Source organism: Ascaphus truei, chromosome 12 (assembly GCF_040206685.1).
Source record: "Ascaphus truei isolate aAscTru1 chromosome 12, aAscTru1.hap1, whole genome shotgun sequence".
Lineage (NCBI taxonomy): Eukaryota > Metazoa > Chordata > Amphibia > Anura > Ascaphidae > Ascaphus > Ascaphus truei.
In genome coordinates, this window is record NC_134494.1 from 21,308,779 (window position 1) to 21,324,215 (window position 15,437).

The window sequence follows — 15,437 nt, forward strand, 5'->3', positions numbered from 1 at the left end:
ACCAGAATATCTGATATTGGGACTGATTCATGTCTGAAGAGAATTGTTACAGACTTTGTTTCCGGTTTAGTCACAGGAATGGCCGCAAAGGGCTTCCACAATTCCGTGTCTTTAAGACTCTCATATCTTATCCAGAAATGATCCAAAGCCTGAGGTCTCTTAAAACTAACATCGTACTCACGGGAACCAGGAATATGGATAAGTGCATAAATTTCTTCTGCATGGAAGCCCAAGGATTCTTTTAATAGGTGTCTCCCTACAAAAATCCTGTCAGGCTTCATCTCCTCTGCGCCCTTATATCTCAACATGACCACATTCCTCCTTTTCAAAGGTTGTGCATTACTGGTCACAGCGCTCGCAAAGGATCTCCCACTCCAGGCTGAAGGGGGTGCTGTGTGAACTGGGGTTACCTTAATGCCATTCCTTTGCATTACCCCATCTTCCGTTTGGGCCACTCTATCAGGAACTGTTTGAATAGGAGCAGCACTTTCCGTCTCCACAACCTTAATTTCACTCCCAGGCACTACAGGGTTAATGCTGTCTCCATTGCTGCTAATTACCACCTGCTGTTCTCCCTTCTCAGAGTTCTGAATCACAAGACCTGCTAATAAGCAGGGGAATGGTTCTGTAAGTCCAGGTGAGCATGGTTTCTCTGGCTCACTGCTCTCAGCAGCAGCAAACTCCATTTCCAGCTGCTCCTGATCACCACTCAGGCATTCAAGGTTTTTACTTTGCTGGTCTCCATTCCCTGTAATCTCTGCAACTTCTACCAGGGTGGGAGTCTGAGGTAACCTAACCTCACAGGTGTCTGCTGCTTTCTTTCCATGTAATGGGCTTTTTACCACATCTTCTGTTGCTTCTGCTATTAACCCCTGGGATGCTGGAAGCTCTAGAACAGATCCTTGCTCACAGCCTGATACACCCTGAGGTGAGTCCCCTTCTCTGAACCCTGTTTCAGGGCTGTTACCTTCACCTGTAGAAAGCTCTGCGCCCTGCTCTGCGCCCCGCTCAGCACTGTGGGATAGCATTTCAATTATTTTTGAAAGGGAACATTTCTGTTTGACTGAAACCCCTGCAATTTTAGCAATCTCACCCTCCAGTTGGGTTACTTCAACATGCAGACGCTGTATTTGCTTCTTGTGCACATCTCTCTCAGAACCACGACATTTCCTTAACTCAATGTTTTCTTCCTCTAACTCAGCCTTCTTACTGTTATACCTCTGCAATAAAGCTTGGTTATTTTCTTTCTTAAGCAGACTCTGTTCTGCTCTTTCCTTTCTCTCCAAACTCTCCTGTAACTTACATTCAGCCTCACCAAGACCTACACCACTGCTGCAGCCTGCGGTCTCTCCTACTTCCATCTCCAACACACAGCCACCAACCCCTGGGTCTAAGGCCATCCTGGCTCCCCTGCAGGAGCTCACCTGCAGCCCATCCTGGAGGAGTTATAGGGAGAGGTTATATGGAGCAATAGGAGGAGTTAGCGTAAGCCGTTATATGGGGCAATAGGAGGAGTTAGCGTAAGCCGTTATATGGGGCAATAGGAGGAGTTAGCGTAAGCCGTTATATGGGGCAATAGGAATTATAAGGAGACGTAATAGGAAGCGTTACATGGAGAAATAGGAATGTTTATATATAGCAATTGGGGGAACTATATTTGTTAACCTTTTCATCTATGGAGCGCCGGTGCTACCAGGGTCATGTGATCCTCTCATCAGCGATCCCATTATTAACACTGGCGTGCAATGTCCTCCGCTGTAACCTCGGGGTAGATCGTCCATATCATACATCTAAACCCCATTTTTACATCTATTTGAACATTTCCTGGCCATTCGGATGTATTGCAGACCCGTTGGGTGCTTTTCCTGCCGTTATTAAACAAGAGAAACTCCTCTTTTGAATCTGATCCTCAGACCGTGATTTTGCGAGGGGTAGCAAGGACGGCGGATGGGACGCCATATTGTTTTGCCGTTAGAAACAATTCTTTTCTGCTCTCTTTCATTTGAGGTGCGCAAATATTTATGTAGCCATGTGTAAAATTGGTGTACATATCTCTTTCTCATGCTGGCAGTAAACCTGGTAAGTATGCAGGGTTGCCAGTAATGATCATGGAGGTTTGCCCTCAAACCCTGGTGAGGTGTCATATGTCCCAAAGGAAGTGACAACATGCTTGGTGTCCACCCTTAGTGACATCAGAGATGTGCCTGTTCCTGAGGTGATATAAGACACAGCACTGCCTAAAGTTAGTTCAGTTCCTGTTGTTGTGCTGCCTCTGTTCAGTAAGAGGCACGTGAAGGTCTGCAACAGTGTTGCAGTAGTCTCATGCTAGCTGTGAGTCTGTGCAGCTCTGAGCAGAGAGACAGAGAAGCTGTTGAACCTCCCTAAGGGGAGAGGTGGAAAGCAACTCCATTAGGAGAAGGAGGAACTTTCCAGATGGAGTGCAGCAAAGGAATGAGCGGCTAAGCTGATAGCTATGAGGGGCAGCTGGCCATACCACCATGCCAATAAAGATGACCTTGAATAAAGACACTTCACTGTGTGAGTCTGGAATTACTCAGCAGGGGAAGGCATCACCAAGAAGGAGTTCCTCATCAGAACCATCCCCTTGCGGACGCAGGGATCCTGATGAGGTGGAGGCGCTGCACTGGATATAGGTAGGACTCATGCACACTACCTCAGCTGCCTGTCTGGGTTGGCAATCCCCACACAACCTCATGCGGGAGACTCAGGAGTCCTGTTGCCAACAGGTGCACCACCAGACACAACCATGTAATGGGGACTGGTTAGACCACAGGGGCCAATGTGAGATTGGGTGGGTCAGGCTAGGTCAGAAAATCGGTTACATTTGGAGGCGCTGCTGAGATGACCTGTCAACAGGACAGGCTTGTTCTAGGCACACTGGGAAACAGGGAGAGTGTATGCTGCCACTTTGTGCTGTGTTGGGACGGACCTAGGAGTAGTCAGGGGGCTGATGGAGTATAGTCAGCTCGCAGGGACGACCTAGGGGCCTGAAAGGAGTTGGAGGTTTGGAGAGGGGCTATAGCTGTTCTAGTCACCTTGAGGCAGTGCTAGTTGGTAGGATGCCTGGAGGGATAAAACAAAAAAAGAGAATATAATGCTCGCTAAATTAATGATGTAAGTGTAATATGGTTGTGCCTTACACGTCTAGGATGACGGTGGGTGCAACTGATGAGCAAAGATTAACATTAATTAACAACAGCTGAGGAGTGAAGGCATGTTTGTTGCCAACGCTTAACAACTAGAAGCTCATTTGAGAGTGCACTCCTTGGCAATTAAAACTTAACATTTAATTATTGGATACATTAAAATAGGTTCTTAACATATAGTGAATATAATTAACTACATATAATGTACTGAGGCAGGAGGGAGTGGAGAGATGGTAGATGGCCACGGTGTATAGTAAAGTATGCTATGCCTAAAATAAAGCAGCAAAAGCAATTGACACCAAATTGGCCTTGATTGGGGAGTAAGTTATCCTGCTGTGAAAGCTCAAAGGCGCTTTCCCTGTATAAGTGTATAGTGCGTCATGTGGCGTAGCATACCGATCAAACCAACCTGTATTGATATAAGTAGCCCAAAACAGTGTACAGCTAATAAATGTAATATTTAAGCTAATAGATTGTTGTTATCACTGTATGTGCAGCTCAATAACAGGTTGGTGGTACGTGGATTGATTCTGCGCCCAATGACATTTAACAAACACTAGACACAGATTGTAAATCAGGAAAGCTACTAGTTATAAAAACCAGGAAATAGCTGATACTAAACACTCTGCTTGATTGACTAAAGCAGTAAAAATAATACTGTGGTCTATGGACATGCCGTCCAAATATAATCAGTACTGTGAGTATATGTCCCCTGCAAGATAACTGCACACAGAGCACAATTGACGATTCACAAATCAATTCACAGGTGACTACAGTAAGTGGATCTGTATAACAGATGCTGACAGGCTAGCTGTGCTGATGATAAATGTCAGTGAAAGCGCTACAATATGCCTGGAGGGATAGCCTGTTAACGAGGTCAGGAATTCTGGAAAGGGTCTGCGCTAGGATAGCCAACAGTAGGTAGACGCCCAAGTACTGCATGGAAGAGCCAGAGTACTCTAGCCCATTCCAGACCACTTACCGAAGGGAGCTCAGACTGGGAGGAAGGAGATACAGCAGACACTGAGAGAGTGAGCCTAGCCTGAGGTAGTGCAAACACGAGTCAGATCTACATTAGGTACACAAGGTGGTGCATCAAGGCAATCTTTATTGTACCAGTATGGAGGCTGCCCCGCAGAGAGGAGCTCCATGTACAATAACAGCAAATACAGTAACCAAATGGCGACCGCAAGAATGGAGGATCCGCGCGGTGCGGAAGGTCCAAGATGGCGGATGGAGGCAGATGGAGGGAGCGCATGTAGTGTGTGTTCTGCTGAAGAGCAAGCTACAGAAACGACTTCTGTGAGCCTGCTGTGGAGTGGCGCCAAGGCTGTGGCTGCGCCGTTTTGGTCCTGCCTAGGACCGCGGGGTGCTACCCTGGAGGACAGTATTGAGGACATTGTGATTGTGGGCGGTGGAATTGAAGAATCTGACTGCCAGACGGCGATTTCCGTGCAAAAAGCTACCTCAGTTGCTAAAGTGATTGGCAATGCAAATCAAGATGGCGGCTCCCGCTTCCCTGGGAGACCGCGTGGGCCGAGTGCAGAGAATTCTGCAAATGCAAAAGTTGCAGACAGTTGGCCGGGATTGGCGCCAAAGAGAGAACCCGGCCCTGTTGGGGGTAGTGGCGCGAAAGCTGTGGCCGCGCCCTCCAGGACTGTGACAGGCTCAGAGCCAATTATGGGCCATAACGTGAATCTGTGGGACCCTCCCCAAATATTCACCAGGGGGAGGGGTCTCTACCTCTGCCAAGCGAGACCCGAGTTGTCTGAGGGAGGAGCTAGATGTGAGCTTCCGGTCCCACAGTTGCGAGGAGCTGGTGAACAGGAGAGACCACTGTGCAAAGTGTCTCCCGTAACCAGCACTACAAAGAGCGAGATGGTCATTGGGGTATATCCCTATACATTGCCAGGAGGCTTCCTGGTAGTCAGTGCTGGGGACAAAGAGACATTGCGGGGCCTGTGCATGCAGTGCAGGTTACCCGGCGGAGAAGCTAGCACCACGGCAAGGTGTCCCCAATGTGGCATCCACTACCTAGGGGCCGTGCAGCCCTTCGTACCAGGGCAGACCGTGGAGGCGGGAGCGGATACAGCCATGCTGACGACTGAAGCTCCGTGCGCGGTCCGGAAAGAACCTGTTGATCCCGGAGTATGGGGATCGCTCCTAATGATCAGAACGGAGCCTGAAGAGAAAGGGGCCTGCAACCACGGTGAGAACCCGGAACCTCACCGTCAGTCCCCTATGGGAGTGCCACTCCCTGAATCGGAGTTCGACTCCTCGGACGAGGAGAAACCGACGCCGACGACGGTGGTGATGCGCCTACCGGCGGACCACTACAGCGGTGCTGCAAAAGAACCAGCACTTACCTGTGTCGCAGCGGAGCGGAGTCTCAAGGTGCCGAGATCGCCTGTGCAGAGACAACCGGAGCGGCGGAGTCCCACGGCCGTGGTGACTGGCGGAGACGATGGCGGAGGAAGAACCACCCCGAGCCGACGGAGCGTTGAGACACATCCTTACCCTCCACAGGCGCCGGTGGTGGCAACGGCGGAGGAAGGCCTAGCCCAGGCCCGAGCGGAGCGGAGAGCAGAACCATCACTTCCGGCGGCGGATGTCGTTCTGGAGGAAGAGGTTCCGGTTGGGAGCCCAATGCAAGATGGCGGCGGCGAATCCCGCGAGATCCATGACATCATTTCCGGTGGGCACAGCGGAACCGGATGGAACAAGGACACAAGTGAACCGGAGTGCCAGTCCGATGGTACCGGGCAAGGTAGCGAAAAGTTGCGGGTCGTAGCCCCGCGTATGCTGGCAGTATTTCCCTATGCCCAACCCCCGGCCATAGTTAAAGCCGCTGCCCCTGTCACGTCTCCCTCGGGGTCCCGATCGAGCCAAGGGTGGTCTGGGGAGTCACAGGGCAGCGCTGATGAACGGACTGGGGAGAACCTGGACTGGGATGATTGCTTTACATCCGATGAGGGAGCGGGGTGGGAAATGCATAGGAGAAAAGAGTCATCTTGTACGAGTAATACTGATTGCAATGCTAATATAAAATGTAGGCCTAAGCGCCTTGGGTCCAATTCTAGGTCCACAGGAGTGTCTTCTGGGGATTTGGGTAATGTTGCTCATATTGTGCCTATTGCCCGGGGAACCCCCTATGTACCTCCAGTGTCGGCAAGAGTCTGTGCCCAGGACATACTTGAAAACGAGAGGTAACTCTCAATGTATTACTTCCTGGTAAAATATTTTATAAATAAATAATAAATAAGAGTTGCCAGGGATCGCCAAAAGCTATTACTTTATTTTCACCATCCAAGGGAGGGAGAAATTGAGTTTGATATGGATTCCACTGATGAGGATAGGGGATATAGTTATGATGATGAGGAAGGATCAGACGAGGAGAATTGGGATACTGATAGTTCCATAGGAAATTGGGATCGTGAAACATCAGATGAGAATTGGTATAATGAGACTTCAGAAAAGATAGCTTACATCTCCAGATGCCTGAAGGAAGTGTATGGGCATGATCCTCTCAGTCCACTAGTATCCATGCCAGAATTATGGGCTTACTGTGCGTGTCCAGTATGTCACCCAGAGGGTTATAGCATTGCTGCTCTAAACCCAGTGGACCATGCTGTGCGCAGGCCACCTTAAGAGGGTATGGTAGTACCAGTAATGGATACTCCATCAGGGAGTAATCCTGGTTGTTACACATCTACGTTAGGATGTATCTGTTATGTTTATGATGAAAAGATATGTACTGTAATGTGTGTTGGTATGTTTTGCAGTGCTACCTGAAGGAAGGTTCCGCAAATTTAGATCCCAGCCGGGTCGTTGGGTTCCACCAGGGGGAGAATGTAGCCATGTGTAAAATTGGTGTACATATCTCTTTCTCATGCTGGCAGTAAACCTGGTAAGTATGCAGGGTTGCCAGTAATGATCATGGAGGTTTGCCCTCAAACCCTGGTGAGGTGTCATATGTCCCAAAGGAAGTGACAACATGCTTGGTGTCCACCCTTAGTGACATCAGAGATGTGCCTGTTCCTGAGGTGATATAAGACACAGCACTGCCTAAAGTTAGTTCAGTTCCTGTTGTTGTGCTGCCTCTGTTCAGTAAGAGGCACGTGAAGGTCTGCAACAGTGTTGCAGTAGTCTCATGCTAGCTGTGAGTCTCTGCAGCTAGAAGCAGACCGAGAAGCTGTTGAATCTCCCTAAGGGGAGAGGTGGAAAGCAACTCCATTAGGAGAAGGAGGAACTTTCCAGATGGAGTGCAGCAAAGGAATGAGCGGCTAAGCTGATAGCTGTGAGGGGCAGCTGGCCATACCACCATGCCAATAAAGATGACCTTGAATAAAGACACTTCACTGTGTGAGTCTGGAATTACTCAGCAGGGGAAGGCATCACCAAGAAGGAGTTCCTCATCAGAACCATCCCCTTGCGGACGCAGGGATCCTGATGAGGTGGAGGCGCTGCACTGGATATAGGTAGGACTCATGCACACTACCTCAGCTGCCTGTCTGGGTTGGCAATCCCCACACAACATCATGCGGGAGACTCAGGAGTCCTGTTGCCAACAGGTGCACCACCAGACACAACCATGTAATGGGGACTGGTTAGACCACAGGGGCCAATGTGAGATTGGGTGGGTCAGGCTAGGTCAGAAAATCCATTACATTTATAACAACATATTTATGAAAGGCATCTTCCTGCCCTAATTTCAACCACACGTTCAACAATAAATTCACCCCTTTTAAGCCAAATCCCTTTACTGGTATAAAGGTCTCTTCCAGATTACCCAAAGGAATTCCTCGTCCCTGCGGAAGAGAGGCTGCAGATGCATTACATGTGGCTGGGGCCAGGTGCACCCGTGTGCTCTGCTTCTTCATTTAGTCTCTCAGTAATGCAGAGCAGTGTTTCTCAAGCTGTGTGCCAGGATCCTCTGCCAAGGTTTCTTCCCCCACGCCCAGGGGGGAAGAGAAACACTGCTCACACGTGGCATCCCATGCGGGCTGGACATTGAGTCTGCAATCCACCTCTACTGGCTCATCCCTCTCAGCCCCGGACAACAGGGGGGGGGGAGAGGAAAGGCGGATCGCAGCCTCCCTGCTATGAGTGTGCGAGAGAGAAAGGGGATGAGTGTGCTATGTGAGGAGGCAAGTGTGGTGAGTACGTGTGCGTGAGGAGGCAAGTGTGGTGAGTACGTGCGCGTGAGGAGGCGAGTGTGGTGGGTACGTGCGCGTGAGGAGGCGAGTGTGGTTGGTACGTGCGCGTGAGGAGGCGGGTGTGGTGGGTAAGGGCGTGTGAAGTGAGGGTGGTGGGTACGTTCACGTGAAGAGGCGAGTAAGTGCACGTAAGGAGGCGAGTGTGGTGGGTGTGTGCATGTGAGGAGGCGAGTGTGGTGGGTACGTACGCGTGAGAAGGCGAGTATGGTGGGTACATGCGCGTGAGGAGGACGAGTGTGGTTGGTAAGTGCGCGTGAGGAGGCGAGTGTGGTGGGTAAGGGCGTGTGAAGTGAGGGTGGTGGGTACGTTCACGTGAAGAGGCGAGTGTGGTGGGTACGTACGCGTGAGGAGGCGAGTGTGGTGGGTACCTGCGCGTGAGGAGGCGAGTGTGGTGGGTATGTGCACGTGAGGAGGCGAGTGTGGTGGGTACGTGCACGTGAGGAGGCGAGTGTGGTTGGTACATGCGCGTGAGGAGGCGAGTATGGTGGGTACGTGCGCGTGAGGAGGCGAGTGTGGTTGGTACGTGCGCGTGAGGAGGCGAGTGTGGTGGGTACGTGCGCGTGAGGAGGCGAGTGTGGTTGGTACATGCGCGTGAGGAGGCGGGTGTGGTTGGTACGTGCGCGTGAGGAGGCGAGTGTGGTGGGTAAGGGCGTGTGAAGTGAGGGTGGTGGGTACGTTCACGTGAAGAGGCGAGTAAGTGCATGTAAGGAGGCGAGTGTGGTGGGTACGTACGCGTGAGGAGGCGAGTGTGGTTGGTACGTGGGTGTGAAGTGAGGGTGTTGGGTGTGTGCACGTGAGGAGGCGGGTGTGGTGGGTACGTGCACGTGAGGAGGCGAGTGTGGTTGGTACATACGCGTGAGGAGGCGAGTGTGGTGGGTACGTGCGCGTGAGGAGGCGAGTGTGGTTGGTACGTGCGCTTGAGGAGGCGAGTGTGGTGGGTAAGGGTGTGTGAAGTGAGGGTGGTGGGTACGTTCACGTGAAGAGGCGAGTGTGGTGGGTGTGTGCATGTGAGGAGGCGAGTGTGGTGGGTACATGCGTGTGAGGAGGCGAGTGTGGTGGGTAAGGGCGGTGGGTGTGTGCGCGTGAGGAGGCGAGTGTGGTGTGTACGTGCGTGTGAGGAGGCGAGTGTGGTGGGTACGTGCGCGTGAAGTGAGGGTGGTGGGTGTGTGCATGTGAGGAGGCGAGTGTGGTTGGTACGTGCGTGTGAGGAGGCGAGTATGGTGGGTAAGTGCGTGTGAAGTGAGGGTGGTGGGTGTGTGCATGTGAGGAGGTGAGTGTGGTGGGTACGTGTGCCTGAGGAGGCGAGTGTGGGGGGTACGTGCACGTGAGGCGGCGAGTGTGGTGGGTATCTGCGCGTGAGGAGGCGAGTGTGGTTGGTACGTCCGCGTGAGGAGGCTAGTGTGGTTGGTACGTGCGCGTGAGGAGGCGAGTGTGGTGGGTAATGGCGCGTGAAGTGAGGATGGTGGGTACGTTCACGTGAAGAGGTAAGTGCACGTAAGGAGCAGAGTGTGGTGGGTAAGGGCGGTGGGCACGTGCGAGTGAGGAGGCGAGTGTGGTGGGTAAGGGCGGTGGGCACGTGCGAGTGAGGAGGCGAGTGTGGTGGGTAAGGGTGGTGGGTGTGTGCATGTGAGGAGGCGAGTGTGGTGGGTACGTGTGCCTGAGGAGGCGAGTGTGGTAGGTAAGTGTGTGAAGTGAGGGTGGTGGGTACGTGCGTGTGAAGAGGCGAGTGTGGTGGGTGTGTGCGTGTGAGGAGGCGAGTGGTGGGTGTGTGCGTGTGAAGAGGCGAGTGTGGTGGGTAAGCGTGTGAGGAGGCGAGTGTGGTGGGTACATGCGTGTGAAGTGAGGTGGGTGTGTGAGTGTGAGGAGGCGAGTGTGGTGGGTGTGTGCGTGTGAGGAGGCGAGTGTGGTGGGTACGTGCGTGTGAGGAGGCGAGTGTGGTGGGTGTGTGCGTGTGAGGAGGCGAGTGTGGTGGGTACGTGCGTGTGAGGAGGCGAGTGTGGTGGGTGTGTGCGTGTGAGGAGGCGAGTGTGGTGGGTGTGTGCGTGTGAGGAGGCGAGTGTGGTGGGTGTGTGCGTGTGAGGAGGCGAGTGTGGTGGGTGTGTGCGTGTGAGGAGGCGTTTGTGGTGGGTGTGTGCGTGGTAGGAGGCTAGTGTGGTGGGTGTGTGCGTGTGAGGAGGCGAGTGTGGTGGGTACGTGCGTGTGAGGAGGCGAGTGTGGTGGGTGTGTGCGTGTGAGGAGGCGAGTGTGGTGGGTGTGTGCGTGTGAGGAGGCGAGTGTGGTGGGTGTGTGCGTGTGAGGAGGCGAGTGTGGTGGGTGTGTGCGTGTGAGGAGGCGTTTGTGGTGGGTGTGTGCGTGTGAGGAGGCGAGTGTGGTGGGTGTGTGCGTGTGAGGAGGCGAGTGTGGTGGGTACCTGCGTGTGAGGAGGCGTTTGTGGTGGGTTTGTGCGTGTGAGGAGGCGTTTGTGGTGGGTTTGTGCGTGTGAGGTGGCGAGTGCAAGCAGTGCGAATGTGGTTGGTGTGAGCGTGAAGGATTATACGCTGTCTGCGGAGGTGGAGTGCCCCATAGATGTATGCATGTCTTTATTTATATAGCGCCATTCATGTACATAGCACGTCACAGCAGTAATACATGACAATCACATAAATAGGAAATAATACAAATAGCACATAATGGAAAGTGCTTCAGAAAAAAGTTTAGGAAAAGGCGTCTCTGCTCCGAAGAGCTTACACTCTAATTGGTAGGTAGGCAGAACATAAGGTTATATGGAGCAATAGGAGTTATAGGGAGCAGTAATATGGAGCAATAGGAGGAGATATAGGGAGTAATAGGAGGCGTTATAGGAAGCAATACGAGTTATAGGGAGCGGTTATATGAAATAATAGGCATTGTAGGGAGTGGTTATATGGAGCAATAGGAGGCGTTATAGGGAGCGGTTATATGAGATGATAAAGTTATAGAGAGGGATAATATGCACCAAAGGGAGGAGTTTTAGGGAGCAGTCGGGGTGTTTATATGGAGAGATAGGAGAAGCGCATAGGAGAAGAGTTCGACTGTGTATGCGCTATACAAGGTGATACAGAAAGATAGTTCTAGGGAGCAATAGGACGACTTGACATTGAAATACTGCATCTTTCCATCAGTTAATAAACACACAGAATACCTGCAAGAATATATATATATATATATATATATATATATATATATATATATATATATATATATATATATATATATATATATATATATATATATATATACACAAAAGGTGTGCTACTGACCATGGCCAAATGTATACAAAAAAAAGATAGAAAAGCCTAATGCTATATCCAATATGACAAAAATACACAGTGAAATACTTATATATTCTCTTGAAAAGGGGTAATTTAGTTAAACCCTTTGGCCAACGCGTTATAAGCCTGCGAGCCACATCATGGCATGACCATTAACTTTTTTCCAGCTGGTCTCAGCTGTTTGGAGATTAGTGCCCCCCCCTATCCCCAGGGTTAGGGATCCCCCAGGGTTTAAGCTCGCCCATCCCCACTTTCTAAGTTAGCAGCTCTTTTTCATGTTGCTGGGTTTGCACAAATGCAATGTTGTCATTCTCCCTCCAAATAGGAGGTAAATGAGAATTTTAATCAGGTAGTGTTAGGACATGCTAATGGTCATGCCTTGATGTGGCTTGCAGGCTTAATGGTTTAACTAAATGACCCTTTTTCAAGAGAATAAATAAGTATTTCACTGTATTTTTGTCATATTGGATGTAGCATTGGGCTTTTCTGCGTTTTGTTCTTTGCATCAGTGCCTGAAGGTTGAGTACTGCATGCAGTGCTCCTGTGTCACCAGAAGGTGGCGCAGCCATACTCCAAGACTGCAATGCCCCAATGCAATGAGAAAGATGCTTCAAAACACGCCACCAATGCAGACGAATCAGAAAAGCCTTGTGTAATATTCCACATTGTGATAACATGTACGGTCTCCCCATCCTGTAATAATAATGTCCTGTCGTGACAACATCTTATAGTTACATATGTAAGAGTATTGCACATACAGGATCCTTATTCGCTCCCTTCTGGATTATTGTAACGTACTGCCAACAGGCCTCCCTACATCACAGCTTTCTCCATAGCAATATATCCAAAGTTCTGCTGCTAGAATAATTTAACTTTCTCCAAAAACAGTCTCTGCTCATCTCCTCCAGAAATCCCTCTCCTGGCTTCCCATCAAGTTTTGGATCACACAACGTTCTCCTCCTTACCTTCAAGGCTCTCTTTTCATCTGCTCTTCCCTACATATTAGCTTTGATCTCTCGTTATGCCCCTGCTCGTCTCCTGCACTCTACCCATAACTGTCTCCTCTCCACCCCTTTTACCTCTACTACTCTCTCCTGCCTTTAACCATTTTCCCTCACTGCCCCTTACCTGTGTAATTCCCTCATAAACTCAGTATACGGCAAACACCCTCTCTCCCCACCTTTAGACAAACCTTAAAACTCGCCTCTTAAATGAAGCGCTCCTATAGCCCAGTCTGCTGTCCCACACCCACAGTCACGCCTACCAGTGACTTCCATCTACTGCACTTATTCCCTCACCTCCTGCCTCTGCGAGTCTCCCATCATACAAGTTAGATTGTAAGCTCTCCGGGGCAGGGAGTTCCTTTCCTATTGTCTGATCTTGGTCGTCGCACTTATTGTGCTGTTATCATTGCCGATTGTCTCTCTTGGAAAGCGCCAAGTACAGCTGTGGGCGCTATATAAAGATATACATACATACATACATACAGTAGGCTCTTTTTACAGACAGCACCTTGTATTATAATATTGTTGCCGTTATTAAAAGATCTTGCCATGTAATAATGTCCCGTTCTCACAATCTACTCCTAATGTCCTTATAAACAAAAACCCTGATGTATAATAACGTCCTGTTATACCCTCTCCATGTAATAAATGCTACTTAAAGAGGCATTCTCACCTAGTCGGCCAGTTGAATTTCTAAGGGGCCTCCGAACAGGGAAGCTTTTGTCAAGCAGGTGTTTTCTTGACCCTTATCCCAACCTGTCCTACTCAGAGAACCAAAAAGGTTTAAGGGGAGGGGGGACGCTGGCTGTACAAGAACTTGCTGAACACACACACACACACAGTGACGTCACACGATGACGTCACACAGAAGGGAGCAGCCAGAGGAAATCAAAAACTCATCCCAAGTCTAACTTTAAAAAATATGTTAAAAATACTTACAGGTGTCCCATCAATTAACCCAGCCCCCCCCTCCCCCCGCTCCCTAAAACAGGACACTGAAATGAATTCACTGTGGTCCTAGGAGTGAGCCCTTAACCCTTTGAATATCGGAGCGGGCGCGGACCTCACAATCAGATGATTGCTCCGTCACCGATGATGGAATGTAAATATCTCTTTATGTGTCACTTGTGTGTGGCAACCCTACACATATGTGCATGTTAGTAGCCCACATAAAACATGCACAACATCCATATCGTTTTTCAACGCTGTCACGCCGTGTGTGTGTGGAGAGAAAGAGAAGCGAGAGAAGGAGAGAGAGAGAAAGAGAAGCGAGAGAAGGAGAGAGAGAGAGACGGAGAAAGAGAAGCGAGAGAAGGAGAGAGAGAGAGAAAGAAGCGAGAGAAGGAGAGAGAGAGAAAGAAGCGAGAGAAGGAGAGAGAGAGGAGAGAGAGAAAGAAGCGAGAGGGAGAAGAAGCGAGAGAAGGAGAGAGAGAGAGAAGAGAGAGAAGGAGAGAGTGAGAGAAGAAGGAGTGAGCGAGAGGAGAGCAGGAGACAGAGACGGAGAGAGATGAAGGAGAGCTCTGCCAGTGCCCCCAGGGGTACGTGTACATGACGTGTCCCAGCATGACCTGGAATTCGCGAGAACGGTTTAAGGTTCACCCAGAAATGCAGGGCTGGTCGGATAGCGTCGCTTCGTTAACCCCTCGGATGCTAGAGACCCTGCTACACATTGCACACACAGGACACACCCTCCAGATTCAAACCTTTATTATCTTTGTGGCACGGCACTATATATTACAAGAAGGGGGAGGACAGGAGGGGGCAACAAGGCACTTGTGAGTGAGGGGGGAGACAGGCACACTCCCCTGAGATAAAAGCTAAATACCTCTCCCAGGGATAATCAAGGTCTACAGGAGTTGGGTTACCATCTACAATGATTCTCCCTGGAAGGAGGATAATGTAGTAATAACCACAAGATGGGGCCTCCCCCCCCCCACTAATAAAACACATTCACACAGGGGTCTGCTCCCAAGGACACCAAGGGACCCGCAGAGGGCGCTGCTGTGCTGGTACCTTTGTAACGGGAGACGCAGAGGACAAATTGTGTGTGTGTGTGTGTGTGAGATATACGTGCGCACACACACACACACACACACACACACACGTATGTATGCATTTTCTATCCACATCCCCACTACGCTCCCGCACTACCAGGGGAGCATGGCATAGTCGGCAGGGGGGTTTTGATAGAAGTTAGGGAAGTGAAAGTCAGATAGTTGTCTCGCCATCACTTCTGGCTGGTCTTCGTAGTGGGCGTCTAAATCATGGGTTCAGGAAATCCTCCTTACGGTATCCCTTCTGTGAGAGGAGAGGCAGAGTGTCACCGAGTATATATGTATCCAGTAAGTATGTATATGGATATATGTACACACGTGTATACGTGTGTGTATGTATATATAACACACACACACTTCCCCGTTTTAGACCCGCAGGGCATAAAGAGGTGAACAGCCTATGGGTAGGTCGAGTGAGAGGGGTGGGGAGGAGCTATGGGTCAATGGGGATGGGTAGAAGGAAGAAGTCCAGGCACTCAGTCTTCTAAAGAAGTAATTTAATACAGCAAAAAAATCCAACGTTTCCACTGCAAATGCAGTCTACTGTATGTCAAGGTGAGGGCCCTGACATAGACTGCATTTACAGTCGAAACGTTGGATTTTTTTTGCTGTATTAAATTACTTCTTTAGAAGACAGAGTGCCTGGACTTCTTCCTTCTACATGTGATTTCTTGGGGACATTGCAGGATGGCCCCCTCTTGTCCGT

General features: G+C 50.3%; 1 protein-coding gene across 3 annotated transcripts in view; it reads right to left on the bottom strand.

The window, feature by feature from the left end:
* Positions 1 to 14,367: 14,367 nt before the first annotated feature.
* Positions 14,368 to 15,437, bottom strand: part of PKP3 (plakophilin 3) — a 57,491-nt gene continuing 56,421 nt past the window's right edge. For all 3 annotated transcript variants that reach the window (XM_075566922.1, XM_075566921.1, XM_075566923.1), the window contains one exon: positions 14,368 to 14,975. In XM_075566922.1, coding sequence (XP_075423037.1) covers positions 14,940 to 14,975 — 36 coding nt within the window. In that variant the 3' untranslated portion in view covers positions 14,368 to 14,939. The remainder of the gene's footprint in view (positions 14,976 to 15,437) is intronic.